The sequence below is a fragment of the Penicillium lagena genome (assembly GCF_028827675.1).
Source record: "Penicillium lagena strain IBT 129212 chromosome Unknown utg000008l_segment0_segment0, whole genome shotgun sequence".
NCBI lineage: Eukaryota > Fungi > Ascomycota > Eurotiomycetes > Eurotiales > Aspergillaceae > Penicillium > Penicillium lagena.
In genome coordinates, this window is record NW_026623229.1 from 1,428,394 (window position 1) to 1,450,693 (window position 22,300).

Here is a 22,300-nt window from a genome sequence, read left to right on the forward strand (position 1 = left end):
CTCGCTCATTGGCTCTTTCTCTCGATGTCATTTTGCGTGGCCCTTCCTTTTCACTAGTCCTGTTTGTTCTTCACCAACTACTCGTACTTTATAATATCCCATACCGAGAGCATGGCGGACGGACGTAAGCAGGACCTTCTACAACTATCTGAGTTCTTGCCGGACAAAATGCTGATATTCCCACCGCGGATTTGAATCACAGTCAATCAGGCCCGTGCTGTGCGAGTGGCCGAGCTCATCAATGACTATCGAACTCTGTTGTTGCACATTGCCCAGCAGAACGTCCAGATCCATCCACAGGAAGCCCACGAAGAAGGATTTGTCGTGCTACGAGAATGTCTAGCCGCTGCACAAGGCTTAATGGCTGCCAACTACAACCCGGCCCCGATGTCCGGACGAGGCAGTGCCGAGGCGGAGAAGGCAGAGCTCCAAAGGTAGGGGAAAGAATGAACACAAACCCCTTCACTCTGCTTCTTCTCACACTTCTTGCCTCGAACAGAGTCATAATCGACAGCAGCGCCAGGCGGTTTCAAGCACACAAGATCTACCTGCGAGCAGCAGCAGCACGCCGATGGGCCATGTCCCGCGCCAACATTCTTCACGGTCAACCGTCAACATCACAGCGTGTCGCGGCGCTGAAAACTGCCAGCACGACACTACACCATGAGTTGGCGCATATCACTGACGAGCATATTGTCGCGGATCTTCGAGCCGCTGACCTGCGGGCAGGACATTGGCTCGAGGACGACCCATCCTTGTCTATGATACGACAATGGATCCACGGACGGAGATAAACGACCTCGGCAATTCTTTCTTTCTTTTCTGACAGGGCGTTGAGCGTTTGGTTTTCATAGAAGGGCACAGCGCGGGCGTGGATGGGATTGTGGACAATAGCGCTGGCCGCTACATACTGTTCTGAGCAATACTTGAGTTACAATGTGGTTCTGACTTCTAGTTACGATATCCCCTGCGATTTTGTTTTCACCATTGTTTTCTTCTCCTGGTATCGAGGCGTTCTGGACCGTTTTTTGGTTGTGGGAGTGTGTGCGTACCATGAGGGTGGGTAGAACTAGACACGCTTACAATCATAATTCTGATCTACCGTGTAGATCGATCCCGATTTCCAGATTAAGCCGGTTGCATTATCGGAGTGCTTGGTTCGAGAAGCGTACTTTTGGATAGTGAAATTGAACAAAAATTACTATTGATTCGATCGAGAAATCCACCCAGTAAAGGTGCATTGGATCCATAACCCGAAGAGGAAACAGCATGTTAATCGACAGTTCGCACGGACATACCCAAAGTGCCGGGTGCCCAAGGCAGAGACGCCAGCTGAAACAAAGTGGAAAAGCACAAACACTATTTTTTTTGGTGGGCTTAAGCCTCTTTCTCTCTCTCTGTGGGTACTCCACATGGCTACCATATACTACATACTATCTTTTTTGCGGATAGAGTTAGATGATTCGCCGGGCGCCGGGAACCGGTTGGAGGGTTGGCGCAACAAGCGATGCCGATCGACCTGGAGTTTCATCATCACAACGTACCCGACATTCGGCAATTACCTAGGTAGGGCCATTCCAGCGCGAGCGAAAAATAAAAATAAAAATTGGCGAAATGGATCTTGGATCGGTGGTTCCGGGGCTAAGACGTTAGTTGGGCACGGCGCGGTGCCAATCGGCGCGCAGGACGGCCTGATGTCCGCTCAGGTTCAGCTGGCGATGTCCTTTAGTCCTTTTAGCACTTTTAGCTCCCCTTCCAAGTTTGGGTCCTGAACTCGACTCTGTGGAGATTGTTGCTAGTCTCGGTGTCACTTATCGTTCTTGCCCCCTTTTTTGCCTCTTCTTTCAGGTCCGAATGTGATCTCGGTGATCGGCTGTGGGGCAATGTACTATTGGGCATAGCCATGTGCCCAACCATTCTTTTTTCCCCTCTATCTTTTTTCGGCGTTCCGCTACCGTCTTTAGGATCTACTATACCTTGCTAGCGGTATACATGCTGCTGCCATTTGAAGTTGGCGTACGTCTGATCTTCAGATCAACGGGTTGAGAGAAGAATGATCTGCTCGTCATTCTCTTTCAAGCCCAGGGTCATCCGGTGGACAGTACCACCCTTGTGGTCTCCCATTCTGAGGAATGTGATCTCTTGCCGCCTTTCTACTCAAGAGCCAATCCGATATCCGCCGTTTGATACCGAACGTGTCATTTGGGTGTACAGTTGGTGATCTAGTGGTGTCCGTGAGCGGCCAGAACAATCTATAGATCAATTTGAGAAGCCCGCAAAGGGTTCGTTAGGCGAGTTTGACATCAGACAGCTTGTGCACTATGCCCAGAGGGGAGAGGTAGCCAGTTAAGCCAGCAAAAATATTCTGCATGATCAGAGCTGGAGCGAGTACTTCATTCATTCTATACTTATCATTTCGCGGTTCGTGAAACAAAATCATTCGAACTAGATTCTGTATGGCCCACTTCTTTTCCAGCAGTTGACCCTTTACGCAAAGTCTTCGTTCTCATGACCAGCTCTAAATTTTATTTCTTGGCCCGTCCGGATTGCAGGATCATCATTTTGAGAGGATAGTCGTGGATAGTGTATTTATTCATTGGCGCCATGAAAAGCAGCTCTTTCCCTGTCCATGCAGAGAAATAGCAGAGTTATAAAATCAAGATAGTCACTCCGTTGAAGTTATTTGACAGCATAACACATAACTCAGGTTGCACCAAGACCCTGCGCAGGTGGCAATGTCACACCGCAAGGACCTTGCAGTTTGTGCGATTGACACATATATGAGTCGCTTTCAAGTCTCCGTTTCTGGCCTCCAGATGAAGAAAAACAGCTCAGCCACGTTTACCCTCAGCCACGTACACAGCCACTGCAGGATCCCGCCAATAAGAATGTGGAGAGCTGTTATTTATAACCTGTTTCCCTCAGGTACAAGGACCCGCTAACAATTAGGCTGCGACATCAAGTACCCCTCCATATCAACATCCATCTCCTTCTTCAAACAACCCAAGAAATAACCGTGGCTCTTCACCTCCTCAGACCGGCTGCCCTGCTCACTGCCTTTGTGGTGCTTGTTGCTGTTCTGTTGCACTACTCTAATACACCCTGTGCTCCCACTTCGACACCCACCATGTCGTCTGGATTCAGAACCGTTGCCTACTATGTCAATTGGGTATGTTTGATATTCCTTGAGAGTGTCCTCCACTGGACCACACTCTCTATATTGTAACCCCCCTTGTTGACACACCAGTCACTAGGCAATCTACGCACGCAACTACAACCCGCAAGATCTGCCCGCCGAGAAATTGACACATGTGCTCTATGCCTTTGCAAATATCCGTCCCGAGAATGGTGAAGTGTATGCACAGTCATGATTGCTTTCCCCAAATCACTCCTGGCTAATCTACATGTCTCCAGGTACTTGACGGATTCATGGTCCGACATTGAAAAACACTATCCCGGTGACTCGTGGAATGATAGCGGCAACAATGTATACGGATGCGTCAAGCAGCTGTTTTTGCTCAAGAAGCGGAACCGCAAGCTGAAGGTCTTGCTTTCTATCGGTGGCTGGACCTACTCGGCCAACTTTGCCCAGCCGGCCAGCACTGATCAGGGACGGGCCAAATTCGCGGAGTCGGCGACGCGGCTGGTTCTAGATTTAGGGTTTGATGGTATGTCTATGTGCCAGTGTAGGCTTTTGTGCACCCCCAAACTGACCGGTTTTCTTCAGGTCTGGATATCGACTGGGAATACCCTCAAGGTACAGCTACGGGACCAGCTCTATTCCTGGACGACTAACTCACACCCTGAACAGATGACACTCAAGCCCAGAATCTGGTTCTATTGCTTCAGAAGTGCCGAGAGGTATGATGCCCACTTTTCTAAGTCGAGAAGATACTAACAATGCTTCAGACCCTGGATAAAGCAGCAGGACCCGGCCGCAAGTTCTCCCTGACAATAGCCTGTCCCGCCGGACCCAATAATTTCACCAAGCTCAAGCTGCCTCAGATGACACCACTGCTGGACTTCTATAACCTGATGGCTTACGACTACGCCGGCAGCTGGGACACAGTCGCCGGCCACCAGGCGAATCTCTTCCCGTCAACTGCAAACCCAAGCTCGACGCCCTTCTCCACCGTCGCGGCGGTGGACCACTACATCAACGTCGGTGGCGTTCCACCCTCAAAGATGGTCCTAGGAATGCCGCTGTACGGACGCACCTTCGTCAACACCGACGGGCCCGGCACCCCCTTCTCGGGGGTCGGCCAGGGCAGCTGGGAAAATGGCGTGTGGGACTACAAGGCGCTTCCGAAGCCCAGTGCGAGCGAGCATGTTGACTCGAACAGTGGCGCATCGTGGTCTTATAGTTCCGCAGACCGCACGATGGTCTCGTACGACAATGTCGCCATGGCGCAGACCAAGGCTTCCTTTGTTAAACAGCGTCAGCTGGGCGGTGGTATGTGGTGGGAAAGTAGCGGTGACAAGGGAGGAAAGACGGCCAATGCTTCGGATGGCAGCTTGATCGGGGCTTTTGTCGACGGCGTTGGCGGCCTCTCTGCGCTGGAGCAGACGGCGAACGCGATCGACTATCCGGATAGCAAGTATGATAATTTGCGCGCGGGATTTCCGGGATGATGATACCCAAATGGCTGAGAGACGGTTCGAATAGGCAGGAATGTGTCGTGTCTTTCATGACTTTGTACTACGAAACCAAATTGAAGACTTTTTCTTACGACGGACAGGGACGAGCATTTGTTGGTTTTTGTTTCATTGACAGCTACCTCAGAAGTGATACCACAAGGCGCACCACCAACTACTAGGTCAATCCCATCACTCATGCCCTAGCCTAGCATCACTATGCCGGAACCTCGTGACGAAACATCCCGCTCAACGACGTCCACTTATTTGGACTCGTCGAAGACGTAGGTGAGGTGGCACTTGCCGCAGTACTGACGGTTGTGCATGGCAGCCATGAAGACACCAGCACCGCACTGAAAAGACGTATATATTAGCATGTGGAGATGATAAAGAGAAAAATGACGGAACATACCTCGGCGGAGGGGCACTCGCGGCGGAGACGCTCGATCTTGCCATCGCCATCAACCTTGTAGTACTTGAGGACGGCGAGCTTGGTCTTCTTGCGCTTGTGCTTGATCTTCTTGGGGGTGGTGTAGACCTTCTTCTTGCGCTTCTTGCCACCACCACGCAGGCGGAGCACGAGGTGCAGGGTCGACTCCTTCTGGATGTTGTAGTCCGAAAGAGTGCGGCCGTCCTCGAGCTGCTTGCCAGCGAAGATCAGGCGCTGCTGGTCCGGGGGAATGCCCTCCTTGTCTATATCGCGGGGGTTCTCATTAGCCACGTCGTCTTTTGTGTCTGATCAAAACGGCTCGCTTACCCTGGATCTTGGACTTGACATTGTCAATGGTGTCCGAAGACTCCACCTCGAGGGTGATAGTCTTACCCGTAAGGGTCTTGACGAAGATCTGCATCTTGAGAAGGCCTGGAGAGGTGCTGGGTTAGCAAATGTGTTGATGATTTTTGGTGCAGACAGCAAGAGCAAGTGCAGTGATGGTTCTTGTCTGCCTCGCACACCTTGGGATGGGGGCTACTCACCTCGACAAGTTGTCTTCCTCAACCTTGAAAGATGGAAGAAAATCGGAGTGTGGGCAAAAATCGACTAGCGAGGAAATCGGGTTGTGCGGTCACGTGGGACACCGCCTTCGGGAGGGAAGATTAATAATCCACTTAGTGCCTAAGTTAATTCATCAGGCCTAAATTATTAGGTGTCTATTTTCAGGTGTCGATGACATCGTTCGTCAACAACCCACTCGCCGTGGAAACCATCGCCCCAGACGATCGATGGACCCAAGATCCCACCGATCACCCTATCTGCTTTACCGAACAGCACAATCGATCGTCCGGGGAACTGGGACAGTCATGGCGCGGCGCGACGGACACCATCCCGCGAGCTCCTCGCAGAAACATCGACAGGGCCCTTGCAGAACAGGAATCGGGAAGAAATCAAGGACTAGCAGCTCCCAATCGCAAGGCACAAAGGAAAATCAATCAATAATAGTGGGCCCGCCCTCGTCACAGATGGGTTGCTGGGCCTCGGGCGCGTCGGTTGCCCTGCCAACGGCCCCATTGTTGATAGCCCATAGATAGCTCGCCGTAAGACGGGTCCGGACTTCTCCATTTCAAAGGTCCGGAATCCTCCAGACACCATTCTTCTCGCACTGGATCAGTTTTGAATCCTTGACTGCTCTCGCGTGTCACACTCGAGCTTGGAATACCCTATTCCATCCCATTGAAGAGAGCTAGAGTCTAGCTTCTCGGTTCCGTTTCTTTTCGTGTTTCTGCTTTGATTGTTGCGCGTTGGTTGTACTGTTCACCGACTGACACTGCTGTAGGGTCGTCCCGTCCGTCCGCTCCTGTCACCAACTGCCAAAAGCCCTGATGAGCGTCGCCCCGAGATCCCTGGGCCATCGCCGCCAAAATTCAACGCCATTCAAGGCCAAGGCTCCGACCATGATGGCCGCAGCTGCGCCGCCATACCGAGGCCACCGCCGCGGCCAAACAGTCGATTATGGCTCGTTTGGTCCCCAAATCGCCATTGACAGGCGCAATACGCCGAAGACGGTCACACAGCTTCGCGACTTTTATAACGAAAAATCAGCAATCCCTTGCCAGCAGGCCACTATGCAGCAGAATCAGGCCTACTTCCCCGTGGCCGAACGTCAATTTGTCCCGGCAGATCTGTCTGCTCATCAGACGTATCAGTTTTCGACCCCTACAGCCGTCAGAGATCAATGTCAAGCTTTCACCCACGAGCAATTGCAAGGCATACACGCCCAAGTGGGAGATATGACTTCCAGCAGGATGACCTCGAGTCTTTCTCGGCCCCGGAGCCAATGTTCAGAGACTGCATCTTTGAACGGACCATTGAACCATATCCATCAAGAGCCAGAAAGACTTCGCCGTAACTTGCGCTCAAATCAGCATCCGAGTCAAGCACATATTGAGACCGATGACTGGGAGTTGTTTCCCCAGCGATGTTCCGTTGGCATGCCGCCGAATGTAGCTATGCCTGGACGACATAATCGGCAAGACATCTCTGTGAAAGCAGAGACTAGCCCGGAAATGTCCCACGCTCACATCTCTTCTTCTTGTATGTGCCTTTGCTTATATCTTGCCTGCACACGCTGACGTTCACCAGATTTCCCTTTAACCCCACGTCACACCCCTTCAAAGAGATCTTTTGATCTGTCTATGTATAGCAGTGATCTGAGCCCTTCCAAACAGCTAACCCAGTCATTTCCTCCCCAGATGCCCTCCCCTGCCAGTTCCCCTCTAGCTCCAGCATTTGCTGAGCTTGCTGCTATGCCCTCCCCAGGCTCATGCCAGATCAAGCCCCAGAAGATTGAAAGTGCCTCTCCCACACCCTCAGACTTGGACCAGGTCGCCTCTCCTACATCTTCTCCCATCAAAGGAGACATGGATGCTTGCGAGGAGTCCATGAGTCAGGTTGACCTTGACACTCGAGTCAAGGCATGCCTCCGCAAGACGGGGATCTCCAATGAAAAGATCAACCAGTATATCTCCGGCCCTGACGCTCAGGACGCGAAATGGGACTGTCTGTTCCCGGGATGCAGTTCTCGCTTTGGACGAAAGGAAAACATCCGATCCCATGTCCAAACCCATCTTGGAGACCGTCCATACCATTGTGATGTGTGTACTCAGCACTTCGTTCGCGGCCATGACCTGAAGCGCCATCTGAAGACCCACGCTGGAAGCAAGCCTTTCGTTTGCCCATGTGGTGCCAACTTTGTCCGCATGGATGCCTTGACCCGACACCGTCAGCGTGGCATGTGCATCGGTGGTATCAATGGTATCCAGCCGAAAACGACCAAGCGTGGCCGGCCGCCCAAGAACAGCCGTCCGGACATGGAGACTCGCATCGAAAAAGCAACCCGCACTCGCCGCCGTGTGGCTCAGAATGACGCCCAGCAGTCACCCACCACCACACATTACGAGACCATGACTGAGGCTTCTTCCTCTCGAAGCTCTCCTGCTCTTGAAGATGCTGCGGCGCTCTATAATTCCCCCGTCCACCATGATGCTCCCATGTTCAACTCACCCAACTATGGCAACGCCTACCCGGTGGCACCGTCGTCTTACACGCCGCCCGCCTCGCCGGGAAACAGCACTGGAAATCTCCCATCGGCCCCGTTCTCGCCTTCGTTCGACGATGACATGCTGCCGATGTCGCCACCTCAGCTCAGTCAAACCACCTATGAGAGCGCGCTTTCGCAGTACGACCCTAGCATCGCACCAGAACCGTACACAAAGGAGTATCTTTACAGTGACCCGGATATCTCGCCTCACGACATGTCCTCGCCTTACACAGCACCCACCCTGGCCGAGTCTGTTGGCTCTGAGCTGGACCCGTTCATCAACAAAGATCCTGTTGAGGACTTTGATAAAGAATTTGCCTCTCTGACCAATCAGTCAATGTCGAGTTATCCTACCTCCTATCCGTTTGTCGACGCATCTGACTTTGCCTCCACCACGTCGTTCTACAACGACAAGTCCTTCGTCAGCCTCAGCTCACTCGGCGAGGATACGTTGTCTGAACAAATCGAAAACCTGTCCAACGAGTTCCTCGTCGACCCCTGAACCACTCATCACACGTTTCTCAGCGGGTGGATAGATCTTTCTCTTTGGTGGTTGTTAGGGCGTTATTCTTCTTTCTTCTCACGAAAGACATGATGATATAGACGGCATGGCCAACCATACAGGCGTGACAACTCTGGCAACGACACACTGGACCATGTACACTTTGACGATGGGTATGACTCAGCAAAAAAACGAACGGGAGTTCTTCTTTCTTTTTATAATGCTCATTCTTCTTGAGCTGACCCATGGCACGGGTCTCGGACTTTTCATCTTCTTCTTCTGGCATTTTACTTTCAACTTCAGCACATGGCGGGGACTCAGGGATTTGGACTCGACTGGCCGGCTTTCCCACGGTGGTTTGGGAGGAGTTCGGAAACTGCTCTTTCTTTTTTTTTTTTTTTGATTTGCCCCTGCCCCCTTGTTCTTCCCATTTCATGCCCATTTTTTTTATCTGATATGATCAGTGTTCATTTTTTTGTCTGGTTTCCCTCTTTCTTCTTCCATCACTTCCCTTCCCCTTAATTTCTCCCCTACCCTACCCCCTTGATGACTTGAGATGTGAGTGTATTTTGTGTGATTCGGATCTGCTTCTCTCGATGCGAATATGGTTAATGACCAGCCTGTACTTTAACTTTCGTTTCAATTGATCTCCTGTTGGCGAGGGAAATCAGCGTTGTTTTGTTTCTACCGTAGCGGGAAAAACATAGCTATTTGTTAACATCGACGACCTTTTATTCATCATAACTATACCCAACCACCTCGTGGTTGTGGCCGTAGGATCCTAAAGTTCTCTGTTCTCTTCAATCGCACTCTCTGAGACAAGCCATGACAGCAGCAGGAGGCCTTGAAAGTCGGACGCTTAATTCCTATTTCTTGGCCGGGCCAGCCCAATGCTGTCAACAAGAGACCCACATGGCGCACGGGAAGGCCGTTGTTCTGGGTCCCTGGCTAAGGACCTCAATTTCCTGGATGACATAGTTAGCCCTATCCAAGCCTAGAATTCTGCGACAGGACAAGAGTATCTTCCAATTTACATTCTTATCATATAAAGTTATACGCTGGTCGTATACCTATTTCCCCAAGACCATTGCTTGTTCCAAGCTGGGATGGTATTCAATCTACTTCACTCCTCCTTGACCCACAATCTTTTGAATTGACCCCACCCTTTTGCTTTACTTCTTTTTCTTGCAGTAACTTGTCTTGGCAAATTGAAGCTAATATCTAGGGTCTTTTAGGAATAATTTTGTGAATTTGAGTTCAAGGCAGATAGTGGAGATTGGTGTCCAGTACTTTATACCATTGGGAGATGAAAGAGAAATTTAAGTTGTAGTGTTACACAAGAGCTTTCAGATACTACCAGAAATACTACTGCCGTTAGGTCTAATTAAGAGTTCTGCAGACTCTTTGCCTCTGCAATATCAATCGATGGAAAATGGCGCTGTTAGTCACGACGAAAAACGCACGGCAAGTAAAAGTCAACCCATCAAAAGTTCGAATCCCGCGACTTCCAGGTGATCTCGATCTCAATTTGATGATCTTCTTGTGAGGCAAACACTTGACTTTGCACATGGCCCTTTGGTGCCTTGTCGGCGAAGAAAGTCGTGTTGCCCATGTAGCAGAGCTTCCCATCCTTCACCTGCATAGACGGTAAATAAGAAAAAGTCCACTTGAACATAATGAGGGTAGAAAAACGCACCGTAAATTCTTCTGGGGCATCAACGTGAGGGCCGCAGTTCAATGTGTCTTCTTCAAAGCTGCAAGACCCCTTGCTAGAGGTCAGGGTGAATTTATCCTCTGGTGTAATTGCTCATTAGCGTCACAAACAAAAAGGAAAGAAAGGAAAAAGAGATAAAATAGCACGACTGACCTGAAACTTTCTCTGCCCGGAAAGTGGCACATGTTCCAGACACAAACCATGTCCCGTAGCTGATAATACAGCCGCGTATTTGGTTTGAACGGGAGACCATCATGTTTCCTTTACCCAGGAACGGAATTCCTGTTGCTGTCGGCTCAGAATGACCAGTTGTTGTCCTCGTTGGCTCATTCTGACCTCGTTTTGGTGGATAGCGGACGCCTCTGGCAGGGCAGTTGGAGGTTTGACCGTCTGGTGGAGAATTAATCCAGATTTCAGAAGACTGCACTATATGTGGACTGACGAACCTGGCTTCGCGGGCACAAACTTCCCGGTCTGTAGATTTCCCGCTACGTTGAAGTGGTACCAGATCTCGCTCAGCGAGTGGTATCGACAGCGGACAGTCACTGGAGCACCATGGAAACGCTCCAGGGCGTCCTCTATATCGTCCAGAGCATATGTTTGGGTATGGGATGGAGTGATCCCTGCATCCGCGAGGACCTAGGTAGATGATGGTCAGTAATTAGGAGGGCACGTCAAAAAGGGAAACCAACTTGGTATGAAGGCAGTGTCTTAAAGACCTCGGTGGTCTTGTCAAAGTAGTCCACTACCTCCTGCTGTGGCATATAACCATCGTAACACCGCGTCTCCAAGGTGCTGATGCAGGTACCGTGCTTGTTCCACTCGTGCTGCCAGAGGTTGGCGTCATCGCCGCGGAAATCTTTCCAGTACTCGCCCATGTAATCCACGAGATCCCCTCGACCGGAGTCGACGAGGATCAGCGAGATGTTACTGTAGCTCCGGCGCGAGTCACAGAACTGGTCAAACCCGCCGTTGCAGTGATCCGGCCTGGAGGGCGTTAATATTGCATGTTCGTGAGGGATGATATATTACTCACCAGAGTCCATGTATTGTCCAGGAGTCATCTGGACCGAGTGCCGGGTCAAAGTCCCAGAGCTGGGTCAACAGGAATTGACCGCCCGGGTAGTTGAAGCAGCAGGTGTCTTGGCCATTATACACGGTGTGGCAGCTTAGGTCTGAGCGAGAGCAGGTTGATGCGGTTTCCAGTGATTGCGTTTCTGGATTTGAGAGCGAGGACAGCCCCAGTGAGCCGGCCAAGGTCTTGAGAATGGTCTGGGGGCCTGGAAGCCCCCGCAGCGGTTGTTGACCGGATCCCCACATGGTGGTCAAGCTGTGTCGGGAGCACCCACGTCTAATGAAGTCAGTTCAGCGAGTCAATCCAAATTCCATGAAATCCCCGATGCACCGATCGCGTCTATAACAAAGAGATTCCAGGATGACTCGCATCCAAGATACACGTGCCCTCGTTCACCCCTGACTAAGCGGGTGATCTCATCAGCTGATAGCTAGCTTATCAGGAGATCTACACCTAATTCGTCTATCGCCCTCAGGAACCACCACTCCTTCTTTTGCTTAGAAACCCCTATCTCTCGGTACATCCCAAGGCACAGGGCACGTCGAAAACACCAATACAAAAAAACACGTATAATGAGCGCTGCCGAAGGCAATATGAACGGAGTGAGGATCAATTAATAATACAGCGATTTCAATGTTTTCGGGGTCCCATTCCTACATACTCTTGGGTTGCCTACATGGATCAAAGGGGATCAGATGAGCTAGTCAGGCTGGCAGGCTGTACTACGTCTCCCGAGACTGTGCCATCTCTTCCTTCTCCTGGACTCTCTCTTTCCACAACCGCAGCACTTCGAATCCCACCTCCACCGCGATCAGCAGGATGATGATCCACTCCAACCGCAGCCCATGTGTCTCACTGAGTCGCTCACGGAGCACGCTCGCAATCTCCTGTGCATAATCCATCTTCTCGTTCAAGAGCTTGATGCGGATGCCCACATCCAGAGCCCGTCCGACTTGTTCGTAGTAGCCTTCCAGGCCGAGTTCATGCCGACTATCCCAGAAAATGTCCGGAAGAGAGTCGGTCAGCTCGGAGTAGAGATTCAGCTGCGCGCGCACGCTGAGGAGCTGACCGGTCTTGCGGAGAATAAAGTCTCGCGTGAAGGGGAGGCGCGAGCCATGCGATAGCAGTGTGGGAATCGCTCGGGTCGATTCGAAATAGTTCGCCAACAGACTCTCAAGAACGGCTAGTTTGGTGCTTCTAGCCAATCCTGATGAGAATGCTACTTTGGTGAGAACAGTGTCGATGGATTGTCGCTTTGCGAATGGTACGTCCGGTCCTTCGTGCCCGGTATGGGTGCCGAGGATGATCGTGTCTCCCTTGATGGTACTATTGTCCCTTTTGGGATCCTCGACGTACTCCAGATCCTCTGTTTCCAGGTTTTCCGTGTGTGCGCCCTCAGCAGCCGGGAGAAGTGTTCGTGTAGCCAGGAAGGAGGTAAAGCCCTCCGGGAGAGACCATGCCACGACTGTGCCGGACGGAAAAACAAAGACATCGCCAACTTCCTCTGGAGATAGATCGACTGTAGATGGATTTGCCACGCGTCGTATTGAGTCTATAGGGATCTGGACGTGAACGACTTGCGGATAGAGTCCTGTTTCCAACGGATCCGGCTCGTAGCCCTTCTCTTGGAGAATGTCTCGGACTTTGCGAATGTTGAATTGTTCGGCTACGGCATAGGCGGTTATTGCCTGCAATGCCAAGAGAGAAGTATTAGCACACCATTAACATATATGGCGGAGCAATTCTCACCTTAGTCTGATATAAGCCCTGCTCTTTGAGCTGGGCTTTGGAGAGAGATCCATCCCTCGATCGTTGTGCTTCCACAGCTACTCGTCGCAAGGATGTGGGCGCGGCGGGTGTTCGGGTGTTTCGTCTACGTGATTTCTGTGATTCTGGAAGCAGTTCGTCTGGCGTTTCACCGGTTTGACTGGACTGCTTTTGCTTCAAGTGTGCATTAGACGAGAAGAAGTCTTTGCGCCGGGGAAGATTCAAGAACGGGGAGGCGTGTAAGCGTTGCGTCTGGGGTCGGGGCAAGAGCCTCAATGGCGTCAGGCGCTTGCACAAAGAACAGACATATGGCCGGGCAAACATGGCGACAGGATGATGAATAGCGCAAGTCCATCCATCAATCAAGCTTAAGACCTCGGGAAGAATTGCTTAGTCATGACAGCAGCTAACCAACCTTACCCCAACTCCGAAAAGACGCGCTGGTGGCATTCCACTTCAACCCGCTCCGGAGTCCCGGGCGCTGAAAGGGTCTCTCTCAATGGATGCGCCGGACACAACGATGGCGAGTCAAGCCGGTTCGAACAAGTCCAAGCAAGCCCCCTCTGCTGCGCGAAGCAAGTTCTCCACGAGCACGACCCCCAACGAGCTGGATCGACGTCATCAGGGGAGCGACGACGACTCCCACACCGGAGATGACAGCCACGGAGATGAGGGGGAGGAAGAGGAAGACTCAGATGAGGAGGAGGAGGAGGAGCCCAGGCTCAAATATGCTTACCTCACCAAGCACCTGAAGCCGGTATATCGCAATGGGGATGCGACGAGCTCTTTCCTCGCCGCAGGAGATAAGATGGTGCGCTGTCCGCCTGATGTCTAGCTGGAATACAGGCTAATATTCTCTGTCTAGATCATCGGCACCCATAACGGCAATATTGTGAGTTCCTTACACCCACGCCAATCACTACAGATGAGCTGACCTTGTCAAGCATGTGCTCGGACTGCCTCTACTACGGTCTCTCCGCATCTACCATGCGCACTCGGCTAGTGTCACTTCCATATCTATATCACCGTTCCCACCTCCTCTGCCGAGCCTCAAGTCTGATGTTGCCAGCAAACAACCTGGCGAGGAGCATGCCCCGCCGACCCGATCATCCACAAGTGCGGGCAGTATTCGCGGACACTCAAAGACAGGCCACAATGCAGGCGTCCCGCCGACCCCATCGAACTCGATTTATATTGCGACCTCTTCCATTGACGGCAATGTATGCGTCTCGTCGCTGGTGGACTCCAAGGATGTGCTGTTGCGAAATTTCGGTCGTCCAGTTCAATCAGTTGCTTTATCTCCAGATTACAAAAGCGACAGGACCTTTATTTCTGGTGGCCGAGCCGGTGAACTGATTTTGACCACGGGCGGTCGTGTCGGCACAAGTTCAAACTCGACAACAATGGGCGGTGCAGCTGTGACTGCGTCAAGCTGGCTAGGGTCCATGGGACTGGGATCTAATAGCGGCAAAGACACGATTTTACACAGCGGCGAAGGAGCTATCAGCACTGTCAAGTGGTCTACATCTGGGAAATATGTTACCTGGGTGAACGAAGAAGGAATCAAGATTATGCGATCTAACTTGCATTTGGATTCTTCCCAGTCAGAATTTGCCTGGAAGCGAATCAGCCATATCGATCGTCCCAACCGTCCGGGCTGGGATGAGATGGCAAGTGTCTGGAAGGCGCGTGCTGAGTGGATCGACACGTCTGCATTGGACAGCCACGACAATCTGGATGCTACCGACACTGTCTCCCGCCGCAGTGAAACGCAGTCAGTTATGCCATCCGACAAGCGTGAGAAGTTGGTTGTTGGCTGGGGAGGCACCGTATGGGTGATTGATGTGTACCCTGACCGCGCAAGCAAGTCATCCAAGGGCGAGAGATACGGATCTGCAGAGGTTGCCACGATGTGAGTCCTGCACCATAGTTGATAAGGCAAGTACTGACTAAAATCCAGTTTACGAACGGATTGTGTGGTATCTGGTATCTCGCTGTACACACCTCGCCTCCTTGTGGTTCTTGCATACACCGAAGCCGACGGCGATTCCACCCAAGAGACCAAGAAAAGCACCGGTCCACGTCATCGACAAAGAGCCCTGGAGCCTGAACTCCGAGTTATTGACATTGAAACGAAGGAAGAACTCAGTGCTGATACGCTGTCTGTCAGTCGCTTTGAGGGGCTTTCTTCATCGGACTACCATCTGTGCGTCCTCCCTCCGTGGAAGACCCCTGAGGGTCAGGTAGTCCAGCGCGGCGCCCTTGGGGCTCTTGGTTATGGCCTCTGGGATGCTACCATGTACTCTGCACGACTCTTCAGCTCTGGTAACAGTATCCGCAGCACCACCAGCAGTGGTGACAAGGGATCTGGCAGAATCCCACCGTCTTTTGCCTCTCGAAATCTCTCTAACGACGAGCCTCTTCCCAAGGAAGTTCAAGATGTTGCGGGTGCGCCGGGCGCCAAGATTTTCATCCACAGCCCATATGACTGTGTCGTTGCAGTGAAGAGAGATTTGGCGGATCGGTTATCATGGCTGGATTCTCATGGACGTTACGAAGAAGCATGGAATCTTGTTGATGAGCATCCTGAAGCTGCAGGTACCGTCTCTGATCTCAGTGAAGTGGCAGCCGAAGCAGCCCAATCGCAATCTAGCCTGGGTGACTTTTTTGCTGACGATCGATCATCAATCACGGGTGCTGGTCGGGCGAAAGTATCTGCTGCAGAGCAGGAAAAAGCTCGGGTAGGGGAGCACTGGGTTGAGCAACTTGTTGGCGAAGAAAAATGGAGCGAAGCTGCCCAAGTTTGTGGTAAGGTATTGCGCAATGCCTCGCGATGGGAACATTGGGCATGGGCATTCATCAAGAAAAATAAACAGGATGAGATCACACCATACATCCCGGTTGACCTACATCCACTGCTTCCTTCCATTATCTACGAAACCCTTCTCTGTCATTACGTTTCTCGAGACCTTCAGCGGTTCAAAGAGTTGGTTGAGACATGGCCTGCTGACTTGTTTGATGCCAACACCGTCACAACGGCTATCGAAGAACAACTGAACTCGGGATCAGTGCCTGTTGAATCCGGGGATTGGCGAATCCTTATGGATTGCCTAGCCAAACTGTTCCTGGCTGGTGGTCACTATCGTGAAGCGTTGCGCTGCTACATTCGTCTGCAAGATGCGGATGCAGCCATGTCTTTGATCCGGACCCACCGCTTGCTTGACGCGGTTTCTGACGACATTCCCGCTTTTATCATGATCCGCGTCTCCAAAGAGCAATTGAAGTATGCTCCGGTCTCTGAACTCGAAGAGGCAACCGCCGAGTCTATCAAGCTGCTTGTCAGTGAAGCATACACGGGAATCGTCCGTCCGGAAACCGTGGTGTCGCAGCTGCAGGCTGCAGATAAACGCCTGTTCCTCTACTTCTATCTTCGCGCTTTATGGCGTGGCGAGTCACTTCCACACGAAGCGGCCAAGCCACGACGAGGTCATGGGGCCCACGCTCGAGATGCAGCCAGCAAACTGGCTGCAGATGAGGGCAAGGCGTTGATCGACAATTTCGCAGACACGGCAGTTGAGATCTTTGTCGAAAAAGACCAGCCGCTACTGATGGAGTTCCTGCAAACAAGCGTCTCTTACTCTTTCGATACTGCCCTTTCCATCTGCGAACGTTATCACTTCACCCAGGGACTGATCTATCTACTGTCCAAGATGGGCCAGACAAAGCGAGCGCTGAACCTGATCTTGTCGGATCTGAAAGACGTTTCACAGGCCATCTCATTTGCAAAGTCCCAGAATGACCCAGATCTCTGGGAAGATCTGCTCAATTACTCAATGGACAAGCCGCGATTTATTCACGGCCTGCTCGTGGAAGCTGGAACAGCCATTGACCCAATCAAGCTTGTGCGCCGGATCCCAAGTGGCCTTGAGATTGAGGGCCTTACGGAGGGTCTCACTAGGCTGATCCGTGAACATGATCTGCAGGCCAGCATCAGCCAAGGGGCTGCTCGGGTTATGCAGAGTGAGGTCGCTTTAGGGATGGATACCTTGCGGAAGGGACAGCGCCGAGGAATCAAGTTCAACATTATCGACGACAGCTTCCACGACGAAGAGCAAGCTCCGAACGGGGCTGCAAAGGGGCAGGACCAACACGCAGAGCCAAACCTCAGTGCATCAAAGAAACCAACTGGTGCTCTCCAACCAGGAAGATGTGGAGGGTGCCACGCTCCCTTCCAACCCAACGGTACGTACTCCCAATCTCCAATGGCTGCTTTGCCAGTGGCTAATATAATGTAATATAGAACGAGAAATCCTTATCGGTTTTGCCTGCGGCCATGTCTTCCATCTCTCCCACCTACATCCAGAGACAGAGGAGTCGCAGCAGCAGCAGCAGCAGGAGCCATCCAACCAGGACATCTCTACCCCTTCTCACGGCGAATCCCCGTCTCCCACTACCGTATCACGCACCGTCGGTCCCAAAGTGACAACAGCACGACTTCTGCGCGACAAGATCGGCGACGGGTGCCGTATTTGCGCTCTCACAAGAGAGATCGAGGCTCTGGACGGCGACGGTGGGGTGTGAGATTTTTCTTTTCGTGTCCCCCTCCCTCCTCTTCGTGCTTTACTCCTTCAACATACTCGTGTATACACCCATCATCTTTCCTTTTTTTACTGAGATACCCCAATCCAATCCATCTCATGCATTCGGTTTTGTGGTCCTGCATATGTCGCCCTTCCGGGGCTACTGGATAGTACCGAGGGCATTTGCGCCGATGGTGTGAATACTACCCTCCCCACTTGATGGAGATTATCAAGCAGGTGCCATGTTTTTCGAGTAGTTAGTTAGACAAACATGCTTACTGAACTGTGCAAACCATTTAAAAAGTTAACTAACTACTCAAGCCCCTGGCGATGCTGGCTCACCACCGCCCGAGAATCTGTATTGTTCGGACCCAGCGCGTCATTGTATAGCTGCTCACTTGGAGGCCGTGTAGCTCCTTTGCAATATACACCTAGCCAGAAATTTGCACACGGTGATGCATATTTCATCTTCAAGACCTCCCTGAACTGGCATGGCTGTAAACGTTCCATCGGCACAGAGGCTGGGTTGATAGACTTGCATATTACTCAGACTAGACCCTACATGTACGAAGGCATCAAGTTATTTTGAAAACTGATACTAGGTTAGATCATGCAGACAGAGCTGTCACTAAGATCTGTACCTATCGATAGAAACATTGAGAGATCAGGGGGAGCTAAGCAGAACAAGCCGCCACTGCATCAAACCCCATCTCAAAAGTAAAAGAAGATAAAACCATCATCATCGATCTCATCGAAGCACGCCAGAAACAACTCCAACTCCTGACCAGGGTATGACCAGAACGTAGTCCATATCCACGAAGATGGCGCAAGACACGTTTAGTCATCGCAGAGAGAGGGTGGAATCGATCGAGGAGGATCTCACATAAGGTATGCGAGACCAACAGCCAGAACAAGAACCGAGTGGTTGTGGATGCCCTTGGCGAAGGAAGCACCGTTGGGGTGGGCAGTAACCGAGGGAGCCTGGGTGCTGTTAATGAGGGTCATTGCACCAGTGGTCTTGACAGAGTGCAGCGGGACCACAGACTCAGTGTTATTGCTGCCGCTGGTGACTGTCTTGGCAGGGATGGGGTGAGTCGCGGTGTTGAAGGTGGATAGCTCCTCAACTGTTGGGTGAATAGTGAAATGAACAGTTGAGATGCCACCCTCAGGAGCAGGCAAAGTGGTAGGGATTGGGACTAGGCCAGGAAGAGTGATGTGCACAGTCGAGATGCCTCCAGGACCAGAGACAGTGGTAGCGACCGTGGTCGGGAGAGTGATGTGAACAGTCGAAATACCACCTTCAGGAGCAGAGACAGTGCTCGTACCCGGGATAATGAAAGGAGGCAGCGAGATCTCAATCGTGGTCAGAGTGGAGGTAGGCTCGCACTCAGTCGCAGTCACAGTCACAGTTTCTGTCCTTATCAGCTTTGTGTACAGGAGTTGAAAGGAAAGAAATAAACATACCAGCACGGGCGAACAGGTGGTTGACCATGTAAGGCAGATTGTCAACTGTAAGAAGCAGGACGTGTCAGGGTCCGGCCATCAACATGGACCACAAGACAAAGGCGCCGAGAAACAAACCAAACGCCGAAAGAAACCTACCATCACGTTCAGTGACCGCACCGGTGTCCATGGCGAAAGCACTGGGGACCGGGAAGCCAGCATCTTATAGATGCGAGGCGGGTCAGTGTTATCAAGGTGAGGAAGTATTTGGTCACGGGCGACAAAACTTACCAAAGATGCCAGTGAACATGACCAGCAGGATGGCAAGCCATCCGACCAGAGAGAAAGTGCCGAAAGTAGGCATTTCGAAACGAGTGTTAAGCAGAAGCTTGAAGATGAATGGAACGAAAGAGTATGGAGATGAAGGGGAAGTGGGAGTTGATGGAAAAGGAGTGGGGAGAGGAAGGAAGAAGGAAGGAGGAGGGAGGAGGAGGAAGGAAGAAAGAAAGACAAAAGAAAAACAAGAAGGTGAAGGGCGTGACGATTGCATAGCAGGTAGTGCGACTTTGTTGTTGCTACTATGGAAGGCACGAGGGGGCACGTGCAAGGCGGTTAGGGCTGAACGGTAGCATGTATACCTTCGCGTCACTGCCAAGAACGGTAGAAAAAGCAACATGGAGAGGTTCTATGATATCAGAAAAAGGCCAGTAGTCTTGGTGATATATCTTATATGTCAAGTTGATATTCCCGATTATAGATGGCTGAGACTGGAAGGAGTAATTCCTGCCCGTAACAAGCTGATGCTCCAGACTATTCTGATTGGAAACCACCTATTCATGATGCTTCCATCCCTCGTCAGATGCTTCCATCAATGGGCATATGGTGAACCACCTTGGGCCAGGTTGATTTCTCCTGGCGTATTGGCAGCGTCTCGGCCGAAGAGAGCAAACAATCCATTGCGCGGTTGTTGGAAATGAAAAGCCAGGTGCAAGCAATGCGGCTCTGTCCTGTCATATAGAATTAAACTACACACCAACCCCAATCTAGATTGGCAGACAATCTTCCCACCCGCGACACCTGACGATAGTTAATTACAAATACGTGACAATTCCCTCGGCTAGCCCATTATTGACGGCCCCACAGCAAATCTCCCGATTTCGGCAGTGCACAGCATCTATATCGGGATCGCCATGGTCCAATCAGAATGGGACCAAACCCTTCTATCAGGGAACCGTCAACGACAGTACACCGGATCCAACAAATACCAATCACTTTCCATGGACGTATCGGAAAAACAAGAAACCGCTAGACCGAACTGGGCATGATGATCTCCATTACGGGACGAGCCGTCGTCTGTGACGCGGTGGGGCATAGTCAGCTCCACTTTCTTAGGTAGGGAGATCGTATCACAGAGTGCTGTGAAAGTGTCAAGGGAGGAGGGATGTTATTATGTAGGATAGTATGAGAATTCATGCTTCTGTCAGAGTGTCTTGTCGTTGGTCGCATCTGACTGAGAGAGCGGGCAGCGGACTTGGGAATAATGCCCCACCCATCGCTGATCGACAGACCACAGACCACTTATTGAATCAGTGGACAGTGGGGTTGTTGAAAGTCTTGAATCATGGCCCGGGGAGAAATTAGGGTGATCCACTTGGGGATGTAGTTTCCTAGCCCAATGAATGGAAGTCGGGTATCACCGGTCCATACAATGACATTTATTCATTAGAGTAGGTATAAGTAAAGGATTCTACTCTTACTGTCCCAGTTAGCTTTTACTCCACCGACTCCTCCGTCGACACTGAAGACCTCCACTCATACGACGGATCATACGACTGATCATACGACGGATCATACGGCGGATCATACGACAAAAGTGACAAGAGCGTTGAAATGTGGAGGCCAATAAGAAAATGAATGGCCCACCCCGAGATTGCGCCACACAGCCACCGCCACGGTGGAAATAATACAGCGTACGTCCGTGCCAGCCAGTGGATGGCGATCGTCCAATCAAGAGTTCCCGATTAACCGGAGATCATGCCCGGATAATTTCCGAGCATCCATTCGGTCGCTGACAGGCCTGGACTACTGGCCCAGCCAATGAACGGCCGAGACTGTTTTTAGCAACATCCTCGGTTAAACGTAGTTCACCCAGTTGTTGGACTGGCGGAGATTATTGAAACGGACCGCGGTAAGAGTCGTTCCTTGGGGAATAGAACGCAGAATTATACGTAATTCAAAACCCAAGTCCACCCAGAAAAAAATCTGTCGCGTTCGCGTTCGCTTGCCTGAATGGAACGAACCCGTTTGAGAATACGGAGATGAACCGTTCTTGATCCAAATGCCAAGTACTGGTGCAAATCAGATTTTTTTGGCATGCCTCACTGAATCTATGTACTCAGTCCCGTGATTGAATTTTTATGTGCTTGAGCACCTACTCTAAGGCAAGGCAAGGATTCTTCAAAAGTAAGGAATGTGGTGCCAGCAAGGTCATCGTATTCTGTACCTATGCATCCAGTCCTAAAAAGCTATTGATGCCTCTCCGCTAGTTCACAGGCCATTACATGCAGAGAAAGAAACCCGGACAGTAAACAGAACAACATAAATAATCAACTCGGGACAGGGTATCAACGTCGTCGTGTACTTCGTCCTCTTTTTCACACACCGATCCGACATGCCAAAGAAAAACTGCTCCGTGGCCCTTCCGACTCATATACCGTCGTTGGGAATGATGACGCCCCCACTGGTGCGATAAACAGGGAGAAAACAAAATTAAACACATTAAAAACAACAACATATTGTGACAGGGTATCATTGCTCGGAGACTCGTGTATTATCCCCGCAATCAACGCCCCCAAAATGATGATTTAGACCACCGGACCCAAGAGAAAAGTAGGAAATTAAAAAAAGTCGTACCCTGCTCGGAAGCAAGGTGAGTCGAAGCGAGGGTGGGAGGAAGGAGGGGAAAGAGAGATAGAGATAGAGATAGAGAGAGAGAGAGAGAGAGAGAGAGAGAGAGAGAGAGGGAGGGAGGGAGAGAAAAGCAGATTA

At 51.3% G+C, this 22,300-nt stretch overlaps 8 protein-coding genes across 8 annotated transcripts; 4 read left to right on the forward strand and 4 right to left on the reverse strand.

Annotated features, from left to right (window-relative positions):
* Positions 1-111: 111 nt before the first annotated feature.
* Positions 112-794, forward strand: N7510_011165 (uncharacterized protein; the record flags this gene model as incomplete). Its single annotated transcript, XM_056983090.1, has 3 exons — positions 112-124; positions 203-434; positions 500-794. 3 exons carry the CDS (start codon positions 112-114, stop codon positions 792-794), a joined length of 540 nt encoding a protein of 179 aa, XP_056828584.1.
* Positions 795-3,127: 2,333 nt separating this feature from the next.
* Positions 3,128-4,632, forward strand: N7510_011166 (glycoside hydrolase family 18 protein; the record flags this gene model as incomplete). The annotated part of the gene is made up of 6 exons (XM_056983091.1): positions 3,128-3,169; positions 3,255-3,355; positions 3,415-3,668; positions 3,728-3,757; positions 3,812-3,861; positions 3,910-4,632. The coding sequence occupies 6 exons, from the start codon at positions 3,128-3,130 to the stop codon at positions 4,630-4,632; spliced, it is 1,200 nt and encodes a 399-aa protein (XP_056828585.1).
* A 266-nt stretch (positions 4,633-4,898) lies between these two features.
* Positions 4,899-5,486, reverse strand: N7510_011167 (ubiquitin-ribosomal 40S subunit protein eS31 fusion protein; the record flags this gene model as incomplete). Its single annotated transcript, XM_056983092.1, has 3 exons — positions 4,899-4,988; positions 5,048-5,328; positions 5,393-5,486. 3 exons carry the CDS (start codon positions 5,484-5,486, stop codon positions 4,899-4,901), a joined length of 465 nt encoding a protein of 154 aa, XP_056828586.1.
* A 967-nt stretch (positions 5,487-6,453) lies between these two features.
* Positions 6,454-8,673, forward strand: ace2 (putative C2H2 transcription factor (Swi5); the record flags this gene model as incomplete). Its single annotated transcript, XM_056983093.1, has 2 exons — positions 6,454-7,165; positions 7,214-8,673. The coding sequence occupies 2 exons, from the start codon at positions 6,454-6,456 to the stop codon at positions 8,671-8,673; spliced, it is 2,172 nt and encodes a 723-aa protein (XP_056828587.1).
* Positions 8,674-10,156: 1,483 nt separating this feature from the next.
* On the reverse strand, positions 10,157-11,707 carry N7510_011169 (T2 family ribonuclease; the record flags this gene model as incomplete). The annotated part of the gene is made up of 6 exons (XM_056983094.1): positions 10,157-10,309; positions 10,370-10,467; positions 10,541-10,777; positions 10,834-11,026; positions 11,080-11,374; positions 11,424-11,707. The coding sequence occupies 6 exons, from the start codon at positions 11,705-11,707 to the stop codon at positions 10,157-10,159; spliced, it is 1,260 nt and encodes a 419-aa protein (XP_056828588.1).
* Positions 11,708-12,184: 477 nt separating this feature from the next.
* On the reverse strand, positions 12,185-13,553 carry N7510_011170 (RMD1 family protein; the record flags this gene model as incomplete). Its single annotated transcript, XM_056983095.1, has 2 exons — positions 12,185-13,150; positions 13,212-13,553. The coding sequence occupies 2 exons, from the start codon at positions 13,551-13,553 to the stop codon at positions 12,185-12,187; spliced, it is 1,308 nt and encodes a 435-aa protein (XP_056828589.1).
* A 175-nt stretch (positions 13,554-13,728) lies between these two features.
* Positions 13,729-17,810, forward strand: N7510_011171 (CLH domain-containing protein; the record flags this gene model as incomplete). Its single annotated transcript, XM_056983096.1, has 5 exons — positions 13,729-14,040; positions 14,095-14,121; positions 14,174-15,141; positions 15,190-17,471; positions 17,530-17,810. The coding sequence occupies 5 exons, from the start codon at positions 13,729-13,731 to the stop codon at positions 17,808-17,810; spliced, it is 3,870 nt and encodes a 1,289-aa protein (XP_056828590.1).
* Positions 17,811-18,688: 878 nt separating this feature from the next.
* N7510_011172 (uncharacterized protein) lies at positions 18,689-19,616 on the reverse strand (the record flags this gene model as incomplete). The annotated part of the gene is made up of 4 exons (XM_056983097.1): positions 18,689-19,221; positions 19,274-19,318; positions 19,412-19,474; positions 19,544-19,616. 4 exons carry the CDS (start codon positions 19,614-19,616, stop codon positions 18,689-18,691), a joined length of 714 nt encoding a protein of 237 aa, XP_056828591.1.
* Between the last annotated feature and the right edge of the window lie 2,684 nt (positions 19,617-22,300).